We start from the raw sequence: 13,170 nt of genomic DNA, 5'->3' as shown, positions 1-13,170 counted from the left end.
ATTAAAATATTAATTTAAATGATTAAATTCATCGATCATAGGCCAACATTAATTTTAACAATAGCATAGAAAAGCAATGCTAATTTGATGCTATAATTCAAAAATTCCACAACTTCAATAAAAAATTAAAAAAAATAAAAAATAAAAAAATTGTCTCTTGATATTCATTCTAAAATTGGAAAACAGTCCAAAGTCCCTGAGTTGGGCTTTGGCAGCCCAAATCTACAATCCTAGTGATCAGGCTTTGGGCTCCCAATGTTGACTTAGAAGCCCAAAATCCCTTGCGTGTTTGTACTACTCACCTTGCCTCTCACTTAATATATCCAATGACATTCTCTCTGTTTATTCAATGCACTAGCTTTCCAATCAAGTTGGTCCCAAAAGCTCTTCACGTATCGGTGTGCAGCCCACTTGATTGTTACCCTTTTGTTATGGTAGTGAGTGCCGTAATTATGCGCGTCAAACAAAGTCTTGATCTGTAAATACTTGTTGTCATTACTCTAAGATGCACGTATTCTCTAACGAATAATGATTCAATGCGACTTAAATATACAATTTTTCACCATCTTGCTTATATGGAAAGGTGGTGAAAAGTTGTATATTTAAGTGGTAGTGAATTATTACTCATTCTCTAACCACACATTTTTGTTATTTACAAAAGGCAGGTGTCCGTTTTCTCTCTCTTTATGCAGGTATGTCTAGTCAAAACCATTTTGGACTGCAAACAGTTTGAGTGCATCCTTAAACTAGGACAAGGATTCTCCCTGGTTCAAAAATTTGTTCATTCACATTTTTTATGAACAAATTTGAGCCTAAAAATATACTAATTGGATTCCCTCCGATTCATTTGAACCGGAGAGGATCCAAATGCCTTAAATTGAGGGGGGTCGGTAAAGAGTGGAAGAGGATGGATTGCGACGACCCCCAATATTGTTAAATTAGCACTTATCTTAAAAGTTTGGACCGATAAAAAATGTTAAATTTAATATTTTAATTAATATTTTAGCACTCTCTTTGACTTGTTGGCTCAAACTCTTCTTTAATTAATTATATTCAATTCATAAAATATTTAATTGAAATGATATGTGAATTGATGGAGACAATGTTTAAACTCAATATCTTTGGCTCTTATACCATATTAAATTACCACTTATTCTATAAATTTAAGCCGATAAAAAATAAAACGAGAATATAAATAAAATTAAATGTTTAAAACCATAAAGGATGAAAGCACATGATCATTTCGGTCACTTTTGAAAAACAATGAAACTCTTTGATAAAAACACAAAGCACACTGATTTTTCTTCTTCTTTTTTTTTTTTTAAAAGAAAAAATATATTTAACTAATTTGTTTAAGGTATAAAATAGTATGATAAATATTAAAATATAATAAAATTTCAAAATCGTAATCCATACAATACCATATCTCTTTCCTTTAGTTCCCACATGCGACAACACTATCAATAGCCTTTTTTTGATTGCTTTTTCTTTTCTTTTTTTTTAATAAAAAAAAAAAAAAAAAAGATTTAAAGTACTTTTTCTTTTTTGGGTTTTGGTACAAAGAAGAAGAGTCAACGATAATCTTCCTTCCCTTTGAAGTTTGAAGTAGAAATCTTGGCCCTGGAAGTAGCTGGCAATTGATAATTTCCTTGTTCCACTTCCTCAGATGCCAAACTGGGGCCCACTCTGCCGCGTTAACGTTGACACGTCGTGCTTGAAGAGAATAAGTCCAACTGGACGGATCTTACCTACTCGCGGGCGATACGCGCAGCAACTTGTGCCGATATCTCGTGCCGGCTTGTACGGGATATTTTTTTTAGTAATTTTTTTTTTTTTTTTTTTTGGAATATAAAGGTAGGTACGTACAATCCTTATTTTTTTGTTGTCAAAATTTTGATATTTTTTGCTTGAATTTATTTTTTTATTTTTTAAAAAAATAGAAAGAAAAAATATTTGTTGTCAAGTTTGCGTAGGCATCATTGTTCGAGATGGGAAAAGTCATGTTTTGGCTGCTCGTAATACCACACATACTCTAGTGGCCGGCTCCACTTTGGCTGAGGTATGGACCGTTGGAAATAATTTTGGATGGTCCATAAAGTTTTTATTGAAATAAAATAATATCAATATGAAAATTAACAATTAAATAAATAATTGTTAAACAAATAATTGGTTGAAAAATTATTGTTAATACTAAACCGTATTGATCCAAAATAATAATAATAATAAAATAAATATTGTACAAGAGATTAAAATTAAATTAAAGAAATATCTCACAATGCTATAGAATCACGCAAGAACAATGTTGTCCTTAAAGATTGATTTGTGCCTCCTGGAGTGTACAACTCGATGTGATCGGATCTCTTGACACGCAACCTCCCAGGATTAGACTATAGCGTCTATCTTTGTTAATGACACACTTCCAATAACGAAGATCAAATAAAACAACCCTTTGATGGGGGACTTCAGAATATTTTTTCTTGTAGAAACAATATTAATATAACAAATAGCTTATTGGCTTAAAACAAATTCACTTTGGAATAAATTACACGCTATAAAATATATTGGAAGCCAAAGAAGAAGTAAGTTCTCAAATCAGGGAGGGAGCAAGAAGTTCTTATGGGCAGGGGCCAATGGCAACAAAAAAAATTGATAGGGGCCAAATAAGCTAAATTTTTTTTTTTTTTTACCTTATATTTTTTAATTTTTTAGAAAAAAAAAAATTCCACCTAATAATTTTTTTTTTGTTAGGAAATTGAGGCATGGGGGGGGCGCATGGCCCCTGCCAGTCCCCCCCTCCCTCCGTCCCTGTCTCAAATGCTCATTGGGAACTTAATATATATAAGAAAAGTTGACCATCAATTTTTTCCTTTTCTTAAAGCCACTAAAACCATAGGTTAAAATGATTTGATGATCAACAAAATAAGCATCAGTTTTTTCTTTCTCTTTAATGACCAAGACAAGAGTTTTAATCACCAACGGTAAAAAAACGTTTAAAATATTAATAGTAAAAAAAACCGTTTAAAATGTTAATGCATCTTAATGACCAAATGGTTAAAGCAAGCTTTAATAATTTGTAAACACCCAACGGTTATATTTTGAGATTTTATGACTAACTGTCATAATTCTTTAAGAATAAAAAAATAAATAGTCAAAACACTTTAAAACCAAATTATTAAAATTGATTTTTCTTCTTCATAAAAACTGATAAACATTTTGAGAAATGGTAATATGTTTTAAATACTTCAAAAAAGAAATAATGTTTGTAACAAATACAACATGGACGGCTACAAGCAGTAATATTTTGCCAGGATCTGAGCTTCTATGACATTTGTTTCGAGGGAGATGCCCTACAAATTGTTAGAGACTACGCGACAGATGTGCCTAACATGAGTAGATATGGACATCTAGTGGAGGGTATCAAGTTTGGTATGAGGTATTTTCGAACGGCAAGTTTAGGCCACATCAAGCGGGAGGCTAATTCGGCAACTCATAATTTAGCACGAGAGACTGTTACTCATATTGTAGACAAAATCTGGATGGAATAAATTATTTCTTAGATCTATGATATTGTAATTAGGGAACTTGTAGTTCCTATGTCTGAACCTTAGCTGTTGCTATGGTTTTATTAATATGAATGAAATTCGTTAAAAAAAAAAAAGTAAAGTAAAGAAATAAAAGGATTAAAAAAATTTGTTAAGAGAGAATAAACAAAGAAAAATAATTATTAATGTGAACCGATTTGTAGATAATATATGCTAATCTTAATGAAGTCGTAATGAAAAGGGAAGTGATGATTATATATAATTGTAATGGTGTCAATATTTTCAACCATCTTAAAAGATAAAAAAATCAATAAAAGAATTATTTTTTTTATACTTCTAGTTTTTTTTTTTTTTTTTTTTTTTGTAGTTTGATAGTGACATACTTAAAATCATAAGCATTTTTTAAAAATAGATTGTTCACATTTGCCACCTCTATCATATAAATTAAAAAAAAAAAAAACAAATTAAGGACTTCATCATGAGTTTACCCTAAAAAAATCCTAATGCAGTGTATATTAATTAATAGAGTTAATTTAAAAGTCATTATGTGCATGTACAAGTCTAAATGACAATGAGTCCATAAAAGATAACTTTTATGGTCCCTAACTCATAACTAAACTCATTACTCATAGGTGTAGCAGCAGTTAAATTCTACCAAACTTCTGGCTGCCGTGTGAGTTTGGCTTAGCGGTTTAAAAAATAAATATTTTAAAACGTAATTAAAAATACAGTAAAGTAGTGATTTGGTAAAATTTGTAAAAGAGTATTGTTTGTACAATTTTAAAAACACGTCATCTCTAAAAGTCGAGTAATTTTAAATGTACATTTACTGTTCATCAAATTACTATAAAAAAATAAGGTGGCTTTTTAAATTACTATTGAGCGTGTGAATAAAGGGTTGACAATTTTTGACACGACTTGTAAACTCGACATGAACACGATACGAAAAATATAGGGTTTGGGATAATCGAGTTCGGGTCATAATCGAGTCAACCTGATTATGACACGACTATAATCGTGTCTGGCGGGTCAACCCGCGCGTTGACCTACCAGACCCAATTAAACACGTTTAAATGTATATTAGCTGTTCATCAAGTGTCCATAAAAAAAATGAAGTAGCTTTTAAAATTACTATTTGGCGTGTGATTGATCAAATGGTGATTTTAAAAGTTACCTTATTTTTTGATGGATAGCTAATGTATATTTAGATTTACTCCTAAAAGTCACATATGTTTCTTAAACATATGAGAAATACATGTTTTTTTTTTTTTACTAATTATATTAATAAAAAATATGAGAAGTAAACGCTATTAAATTATTATTTTTTATGTATTTCTCACATATTAAGAATCATATGTCAATTTTAGAGATTAAATTAGAAGAAAAAAAAATTAATTTGTAAAATAATTCTATCATTTCTAAAATCGTACATTTTTAAAAACTAATATATTTATCCTAATTATCTGCAATTTGAAAACGTAAGAGCATGTTTGGATGAAATTTATTTTTTAAATATTTTTAAAATACTGTTTTTTAAAATTCAAATTCTACTTAAATTTTATCCCACTTTTTCAAATTTTATCTCAAATTTTCTAAACCATCCAAACATAATTTTAAAAAATAAATTATCTCACTATTCATAATTTTTCAAAATATCACACATCCAAACAAGTCATAAATTTTTCAGTTAGAAAGTTAAGAAAAACCAACAAAGTCCAAAGAGTCGTCTATGTCACACATTCTACCAAACCCCATGCTAACAATTTCTCGAGAAGCGAATGTTTCCATGAAAAACTCGACCTTTGGGATACCTCCAAATGCACTGCTTCTTCGTATAATACAAAAAAACCTTCCTGGTTTGAAGCCTCAAAGCCTGCTGCCAAGGCCCAAAGAACTCTCTTTCTCTAAAGATTTAGAGGTGGGGGGGAGAGAGAGCGTATCCGAAAAGCTTTTGACAATGGCTCAGATACTTGTCTTCTTGATGTGATCAAACCCACCGCTCTTTTCTCCGGACTTTTCCAAAGAAATCGCCATGCAGCGCTGAAACAAGCGATTCTGGTGGGCCTGCTTTATGTGATTTTTGCTTATATGAGCGTTGAACGCTTTTGGTTGGCCTTTTGGATTGTGGAAACGATCGGACGGTCGGGGTTGTTTGAGGAGAAGGAGAGAAAATGAAGAACGGAGAGCAAGTCAGGTCCCTCTTCGGGATTTCGCTCTCCAATCGGCCTATATGGCAGCAGTTCCTCATTTGCTCTTCTGGGTTCTTCTTTGGCTACCTCGTTAATGGAATTTGTGAGGTTTGTTCGCTCTAAGTTGACTTTTTTTGCTCTCTCTGTCTCTTCCTCTCTGTCTTTGAATTTTTAATTTTCGCATGGTTATGGGAGGATTTGTGGTTGTTTTGGGTTTCATTTTGACTGGTATCTCTCGTTTTGGTGATTGGCCGTTTTGCTTTCTAGGTGTTTGATATTTTTGATATTCTCTGTTTGGTTTGCTGATAATATGTGGGGAAAGCGAACGAAGCTTATGTTAATGTTGTTTGGATTCGAAAAGATGATAGTCTGTATTTCTGAGTGGTGTTTTAATGATTTTGTTTCCTTGGGTTTCAATTATGGGGAATTTTAGCATCCAAAATTTGAATTCCCTTATCTTTTCCACGTTTTCTCTGCAACCAAACAGAGGCGTGCGGGTTGTGAGTGCTATGTTGTACGTGCCTTTTGAATCGTTATTCCTATGCTCTTGGGCTACTGTTTTATTAGTATTTGATTTCAACTCTTAACCTTAATTTATGGGTAGCAAATAATTTGGATAGTTTTCTGTTTTTTGGTTTGAAATGAAACCCTTTTATTGTCTGAGCATTAACATGTTATTTTGGCTGATGCCAGGAATTCGTGTATAATCGACTTAAATTCAGGTAATTTGGTGTTTCTTCCATTGCAAATTTAGCTTTTGTGCACGACTTGTATTTGTTCATTGGTTTGAGAGTCAATTTTATGTATATTTATTATTTACCTATTCTCTTGGTTTCCAGCTACGGTTGGTATTTCACCTTCGTGCAAGGATTTGTCTACCTGATACTCATGTCCTTACAAGGATTCTCCACCAAGCAAATGGTGAACCCTTGGAAGACATATGTGAAACTCTCTGCTGTTCTTATGGGTTCTCATGGATTAACTAAGGGGTCCTTGGCATTTCTTAATTATCCGGCACAGATCATGTTCAAATCCACAAAGGTAAACGTTTACCGTTTGTAAGATGAAAATTGATAAAGTTAGATACAATAATAGTTTTTGGCTTTGGCTTCTGTCGGTGATCAACTTCGTTTCTGCTATGATTATGAAAAATCAGAATACTTAATTTTGAGATTTTATGATATTGGATGTTATTTGGGTGAACCTATTTTGGAAATGCAGAATATCTAATCTAACATGCCATCCCTTTTTCTAACGTTAAGTGTCTGTGTTTGTGGGAAAATAGGTCCTGCCTGTCATGATAATGGGTGCCTTCATTCCTGGCTTGAGAAGGAAATACCCATTACATGAATACATCTCTGCAGTGCTTCTAGTACTCGGTCTTATCCTTTTCACCTTAGCAGATGCGCAGACATCCCCAAATTTTAGCATTTTTGGTGTTATTATGATAACGGGTGCTCTGATCATGGATGCCTTTCTGGGAAATTTGCAAGAAGCAATTTTTACCATGAATCCTGATACCACACAGGTGACTCATTCTTCCCTTGGGTTTGTGAATCCAAAAGTAAAAAATCATGACAGAAGAACCAACTGTTAATGCTTTTACTTATAATTTTGTGTTGTTTTTCTTCTGACAGACGGAGATGCTGTTCTGCTCAACAGTTGTAGGGTTGCCTTTCTTAGTCCCACCCATGATTCTCACAGGAGAGCTGTTTAGGGCTTGGAATTCTTGTTCACAAGTAAGAACAATGAGTTCTTTATCTCATATTTTCTCCCTTTCTTATCTTCATAATCAATTATTTATTGACTGATTCCACTTCAATTAGTTAATTTAATGCTGAATAGAATCTCACAACTTAGTCAAGGTGGGTATTTTGTAATTTAAAATTAGACATTGATTAGACTTTGATATTTAGTTGCTACCTCTCCCTATTTTGCTTCTTGATTGTTAATATTTAATGTTCTAATAATTTTCTGTCTTTTCTTTTTCTTTATTATTATAATGTTCTGTGAATGAATTGCAGCATCCTTATGTATACGGGGTATTAGTATTTGAAGCCATGGCCACATACATCGGGCAAGTGTCTGTTTTATCACTCATTGCCATTTTTGGGGCTGCCACCACTGCCATGGTAAAGACACATTGCTTTACTTCATGATGAAAATCACTTAAAACTAGTGGGAACTTTCATTGCTTTTTTTTTTTTTTTTGATAAGTACTTTCATTGCTTTTTTATACAGGTTTTGATTCATCAAGCGTATTTAAAAAGTTTTGTTTTCTTTTTTCAAAACAAAAACATTAACAAACAACCCAAAACACAAAAATACTCTTAAAAACACAAAAACAATTTTCATCTTTATGTCACATCAAAATAATTTTTCAAATAAAAAAAAAAAACACATCTATTTTGTTGTGTTAATTGAGGGCATCTCTTCATTTCTAGATTTCATAAACTGTCATAGTTATGTCTATTTGTTCTTGTACTTTATGGTTACAATTCTGTGGAATATTTGATAATGATGGAAATAAGAGCACTTATCATGGAATTAAGTATTGGAGTTTTGATTGATGTTGGCATGCAGATAACAACTGCAAGAAAGGCAGTCACCCTGTTACTGTCATACATGATATTTACAAAGCCATTAACTGAACAGCACGCCACAGGGCTGTTGCTCATAGCCATGGGAGTCATAATGAAGATGTTGCCTGATAACAAACTGCCAGGTAGGAGTTCAGTGACATCCGCTGTTTTGAATGAGAGAAGACCTTCCATCAAAGAAGACAAGAGCTTGCTAGAAAATGGAGGCGGTGAGATTAGACGGGATGAAGATGAGGAATTTGTTTGAATCTGTTTTTTTATTTTTTATTTTTTAGATGAGAAACAAAAGAAAAAGAAGAAGAAGAAATTTAGGGGAGGATCCTTCTCACTATGATGGGGAAGAGGGGAAGGATCCGGTAAAGGAAAGGAAAATTATAAGATAAAAAGCTGTCATTTTTAATCCATTGATTGTGATGACTGTCGTTTTTAACCAATTGATGGTCACCGACTGTCGTTAATAAGATGATTCGTTTTCATCTCCAAACTGCCCTCCACAGTTCTTAATTCCCTAAAGTGTACCATTTGCTCTAGCTATCGACTATAACAAACCATTTTCAAAAAGAATATAGTTTTCATTATGAGTTTGAGGAAATTTCTTTAATTTAATTTATTAATTGGCATATATTTTTGGAGTAGGTATTTTTACATGTATGCTCCGTTTGTTTCGACGTAAAATGATTTCCGTCGTAAAATGGTTTCAGGGAAGTCATTTTTCTGGAAAATATTTTTCGTCGAAAGCATTTTTCGGTATTTGGCGCGTACAGAAAATCACAAATATTTTTCATATTTTCATTCAATCATATTAACCTATAAAAATTAATTTTTATTCAAAACATATAAATATTAATATAAAATAATATAAAAATGATCGATGACGAGATTCGGTCATTGACCGATTAGATTTTGACCATTTTTACCTGATTCCGACTAATATAGTCAGAATTCGAGATAAAGGCCGGAATCCGGATAGTTTCATCGGAATCTGGAATAGCCGGATTTCGGCGAAAGTGGCCGGATTCCGGTAGTTTCGCCGGAATCCGGCACAAACTGCCAGATCTGGCCAGAGAGGCCGGATCCCGGCAGGCTGGCCGGATCTGGCCAGATGTTGTCGGATTTCGATACCGGCAATATTTCGATAGTGGTCGGCTGCTTGAACGTGAACGTCGACTGTGTTGTTTAAAATAGATCGACCGTTTAAAAGCGTAAATCGTTTTTTGAAATTTACTAAGCATTTTTGGTTAAACAGAAATCATTTTCCTGTTGACTATTATTTTCGCCCCTACTAAACACCGGAAAATGCCGAAATCATTTTTCATAAATCATTTTACGCCGAAACAAACGGAACAGTATTTTAAAAAATTAATATGAAAATCGAATGCTCTATTAATCTTATTAAAAATGCATAGTATATGTCAATTTAAAAGACATAATTGGAAAATAAAAAATAAATAAAAAATTATTCTTAAATGACTTTGCAAACCAAACTAACTAAAATCTAAAATCTTTTTAAAGAAAAGCTTTTATATCGCATTTTCAATACCTTTTTATCTAAACCTCAATGAGTGAGTTCAAGTGGAGTCACAATAAATACCTCTTATAATGTTATAATGTGACAAAAAAATGGGAATGGGCCAAAATAATGGCCCAGCCATTGGATTGGACCCAAAACTGACAGTTTGAAGAGATGAAACTGAATTAAATCTACCATCATAATACCTACTGCAGCAACCATGGAGGGAAACTACAATAGGAAAATAAGCATTGAAGATTATTGGATCGAATCCAACAAGGAGAAGCACCATCTTAGAGCATCAGTATCAAAGTGGCTATTTCAAATGTTTCACCAAATAATAGAGAAATATCTCAAAATCCCTCTTGTATCAAGCTCTCCATAGTTTCTCCAAAACAACACTTGTCAGAAACTCTCTCTAAATCTGTCGCCCAGCTATTCTCACGCTATTCTTATTATATCATTTTATTCCATTTCTCCCGCTTCTTTCACTTTCCTCCCGCCTTCCACTTTCTGTGCATTTCTCTTTGGCACTGTGCGATTTCTTCACTGAGAGTGCGATTTCTTCTTCAGTGCTGTGCAATTTCAACGGAGACTCGAGCTCGCCCCTTCATCGGAGGTTCCTCATCGCACGTTCCAGCTCTGTCTTTCTTCGGTACTGCTCTCTCCCTCTCCCTCTCTCTCTCTCTCCGTTGCTTGGGTGCTTGGGGTTTAGTTCAAAGGGGTATGGGGCTTTCTTTTTATCTCCATTTGCAGCTTGATTCATTTAATTTTTGGATTTGATATGTTTTAAAATCTCTGGGGTTTGACGATCTAAAGCCATCATTGTTTGTGTCTTATGAGTTGTTGATGTTTCTTTGTATGGGTTTCTTAGATGAAGTTTTATTTGTCTGCTTTGAGTTGCCACTGCTTTAAGTTTCATTTCCTGAATCTGAAATTTCAGCATATTTTGCTAGACTAGTCTCCTTGTCTGTGATGTTGTTAGTTGTTGTCGAAGCAGCGGATTGTCAAGGATCTATTCATACCATTTCAACCATCCATAACATGAGTATAGTAATCCACAAGCAAAACCCACTTGTATAATACGATCCCTGTTTTTGAGATGTATTTAGTTGGTATTATCCTCTTCTTCGTTGATGGGTCAACATCCATTTCCTGTCATCTCGTAATACCATGCCCTGCCACTGATTCATTTCTTGTCATCCATTTCCTGTATTATCCTCTTCCTAATATCATTTCCCTTTTCCTTTTCTCTTTTTATTTTTCCCCTGAAATAGGAGAATTGGGTTTCCCTGCATCTTTGCAGATTCTCTGTTAATATTTTTTTTTCTTTCTTTCTTATTTGGTAGAAACAATAGATATAATTATGTATTTTCCTACATATGTGACTAGTATATCCCTAATCCGTAACAAATGACATAAGAGTAAATGACATGTTCCTGATGTCAGGATTTGAGTGGGAGAGTACTAAACTTGGGAAGACTAGAGCGTATGACAGGTTTTTGATGTTCGGATTTGAGTTGAAAAGATTATAGCACTCTGATAGCTTATGCTTTGTCCTATATTGAGTGTAACTTTAAAGCTGTTGATAAATGAAGATAAAGAAATGGCTTCTAACTAGGTCCAAGGCATTGGCAAAGCAGGATTTGTTTTGTGGACCCTTATAAATTTGTCTGTTGTTTGAACTACATATTCTATACACCTACAACATAATTCTTTGAGGAAAAAAAATAATAGATTTGAAGAGTTATGTGTGCAGGAACTGAAGGAAAGTAACGTACCACTTGAAAATGTCCACATTTGTTACTCTCCATTTTCAAGAACAACTCACACTGCTAAAGTTGTTGCATCTATGTTGAATCTTCCGTTTCCCTGCATCTTTGCAGATTCTCTATTAGTATTTTTTTTCTTTCTTTCTTATTTGGTAGAAACAATAGATATAATTATGTATTTTCCTACTGCAGCTTGTGGGTTTCTTTCATATGCTCAGTCCGATTGTTCCAAATTCTGGTTTTATTGGTTGTATTTTTGTTAACTAAATTTTGGTGTATGGTTTGGATTAGGGGGCCAATTAGTGATGGATTCACAAACTCCTCAATCTGGTTACTACACTAATCTTATAACTGAAGATGATCTTGAGTTTGAATGCACAAATGAAATTAGTGAACAGCAACAGGCTTCGCCCGAAGTTGAGGTTGAACCTACTATTAAGAAATCGTGCCGGGGTAGCAACTTCACCATTATCGATGACAATTTGCTTGTGAAGGCATGGCTTTATGTTTCTATGGATGCCGTTCAAGGAAATCAACAAAAACATAAGATTTATTGGAAAAGAATTTGTAACTACTTTAACGAACACAAGACACATGGAGCCAACCGTAATCAGACATCTCTAATGAATCATGATCAACGATTCAACTTGCAGTAAATAAGTTTTGTGGCTTCTTAGCCCAAATTGAAAAGAGGTCACAAAGTGGCTTGACTGAGCAAGACAAGGTACGTTTTAATTATGGTATTGAGTGTGTTAAGTAGTTGATACATTGTGCACTTATGACACATATACCGACACATTATCATGTTTAGGGTGCCTATTGAAGAGATTCTAATTATGTTGTATTTGCTAATAAATTTCAGATTGGCCAGACAAGACTAATGTATTTAGATATTCAAAAATCACCCTTTCACTTTAAACATGCTTGGCTTATTTTGAGATTTCATCCAAAATGGGCAGCTCATATGGACAATGTAAAACTGAAGAAAAAATTAGTTGTGATAAATCTAGGTGATGAGGAAGCTTCTCCCAAAGGTTTTGAAGTCGAGCGACCAATAGGCCGAAAAGCCGAAAAGGAGAAACGGAAGAGCAAAGAAAAATCGAATCCAAGTGTTATTGCGATACTAAGTGACATGAATGAAGACAAGAAGAAGAAAATAAAATTGTTGGAGGAAGCACGTGAGCAAGACAAAGCGATGTTTATTCTTAAGCAAGAAGAAGTGCGCCTTAAAGAGGATGAATTGCGTCTTAGAGAAAAAACGTTTCGGTTCGAAAGAGAGAGAGAGATAAAAGAATTTATGTTAATGGATGCAAGTCACTTGGATGAAGATGGCCAAGAGTATGTTCGCCGACGCAAAAAGGCAATCCTTGAAGGTCAAATTCACAATCCTTGAAGGTTGTAATGGCCCATGCTTTTAGTGTAGATAGCCAACAGTAATGGCCTATTTTGCTAGACTAGGACTTTTGATCAAGATTGTTTGAAAGTTATTAGTACTTTATTATTTAACTAGGATTATGCTTTAAGATGAATATCCATGACTAATCTGGACAAGTTTTT

The 13,170-nt window shown here is 33.6% G+C and overlaps 2 protein-coding genes across 2 annotated transcripts; both read left to right on the top strand.

Moving 5' to 3' along the window:
• The first annotated feature begins 5,289 nt into the window (after positions 1-5,289).
• LOC133854956 (UDP-galactose/UDP-glucose transporter 2-like) lies at positions 5,290-8,815 on the top strand. The gene is made up of 7 exons (XM_062291240.1): positions 5,290-5,839; positions 6,425-6,453; positions 6,571-6,772; positions 7,017-7,259; positions 7,369-7,470; positions 7,756-7,863; positions 8,315-8,815. Exons 1-7 carry the CDS (start codon positions 5,714-5,716, stop codon positions 8,576-8,578), a joined length of 1,074 nt encoding a protein of 357 aa, XP_062147224.1. The 5' UTR covers positions 5,290-5,713; the 3' UTR covers positions 8,579-8,815.
• A 3,103-nt stretch (positions 8,816-11,918) lies between these two features.
• LOC133854597 (uncharacterized) lies at positions 11,919-13,006 on the top strand. Its single transcript, XM_062290835.1, has 3 exons — positions 11,919-12,180; positions 12,267-12,337; positions 12,476-13,006. Exons 1-3 carry the CDS (start codon positions 11,919-11,921, stop codon positions 13,004-13,006), a joined length of 864 nt encoding a protein of 287 aa, XP_062146819.1.
• The last annotated feature ends 164 nt before the right edge of the window (positions 13,007-13,170 follow it).

This window comes from Alnus glutinosa, chromosome 13 (assembly GCF_958979055.1).
Source record: "Alnus glutinosa chromosome 13, dhAlnGlut1.1, whole genome shotgun sequence".
NCBI classification, from domain to species: Eukaryota; Viridiplantae; Streptophyta; class Magnoliopsida; order Fagales; family Betulaceae; genus Alnus; species Alnus glutinosa.
The sequence above is the reverse complement of the archived record's forward strand: the minus strand, read 5'-3'. Positions and strand labels throughout refer to the sequence as shown.

Bases quoted from the DNA above. Each gene is read 5' to 3' on its own strand.
- LOC133854956 (XM_062291240.1), top strand. From the start codon at position 5,714: ATGAAGAACGGAGAGCAAGTCAGGTCCCTCTTCGGGATTTCGCTCTCC. The intron at 6,454-6,570 runs GTAATTTGGTGT...CTTGGTTTCCAG, and splicing joins TATAATCGACTTAAATTCAG to CTACGGTTGGTATTTCACCT. The intron at 7,864-8,314 runs GTAAAGACACAT...GTTGGCATGCAG, and splicing joins GGGCTGCCACCACTGCCATG to ATAACAACTGCAAGAAAGGC.
- LOC133854597 (XM_062290835.1), top strand. From the start codon at position 11,919: ATGGATTCACAAACTCCTCAATCTGGTTACTACACTAATCTTATAACT. The intron at 12,181-12,266 runs GTAACTACTTTA...TTCAACTTGCAG, and splicing joins GATTTATTGGAAAAGAATTT to TAAATAAGTTTTGTGGCTTC. The intron at 12,338-12,475 runs GTACGTTTTAAT...AATAAATTTCAG, and splicing joins GCTTGACTGAGCAAGACAAG to ATTGGCCAGACAAGACTAAT.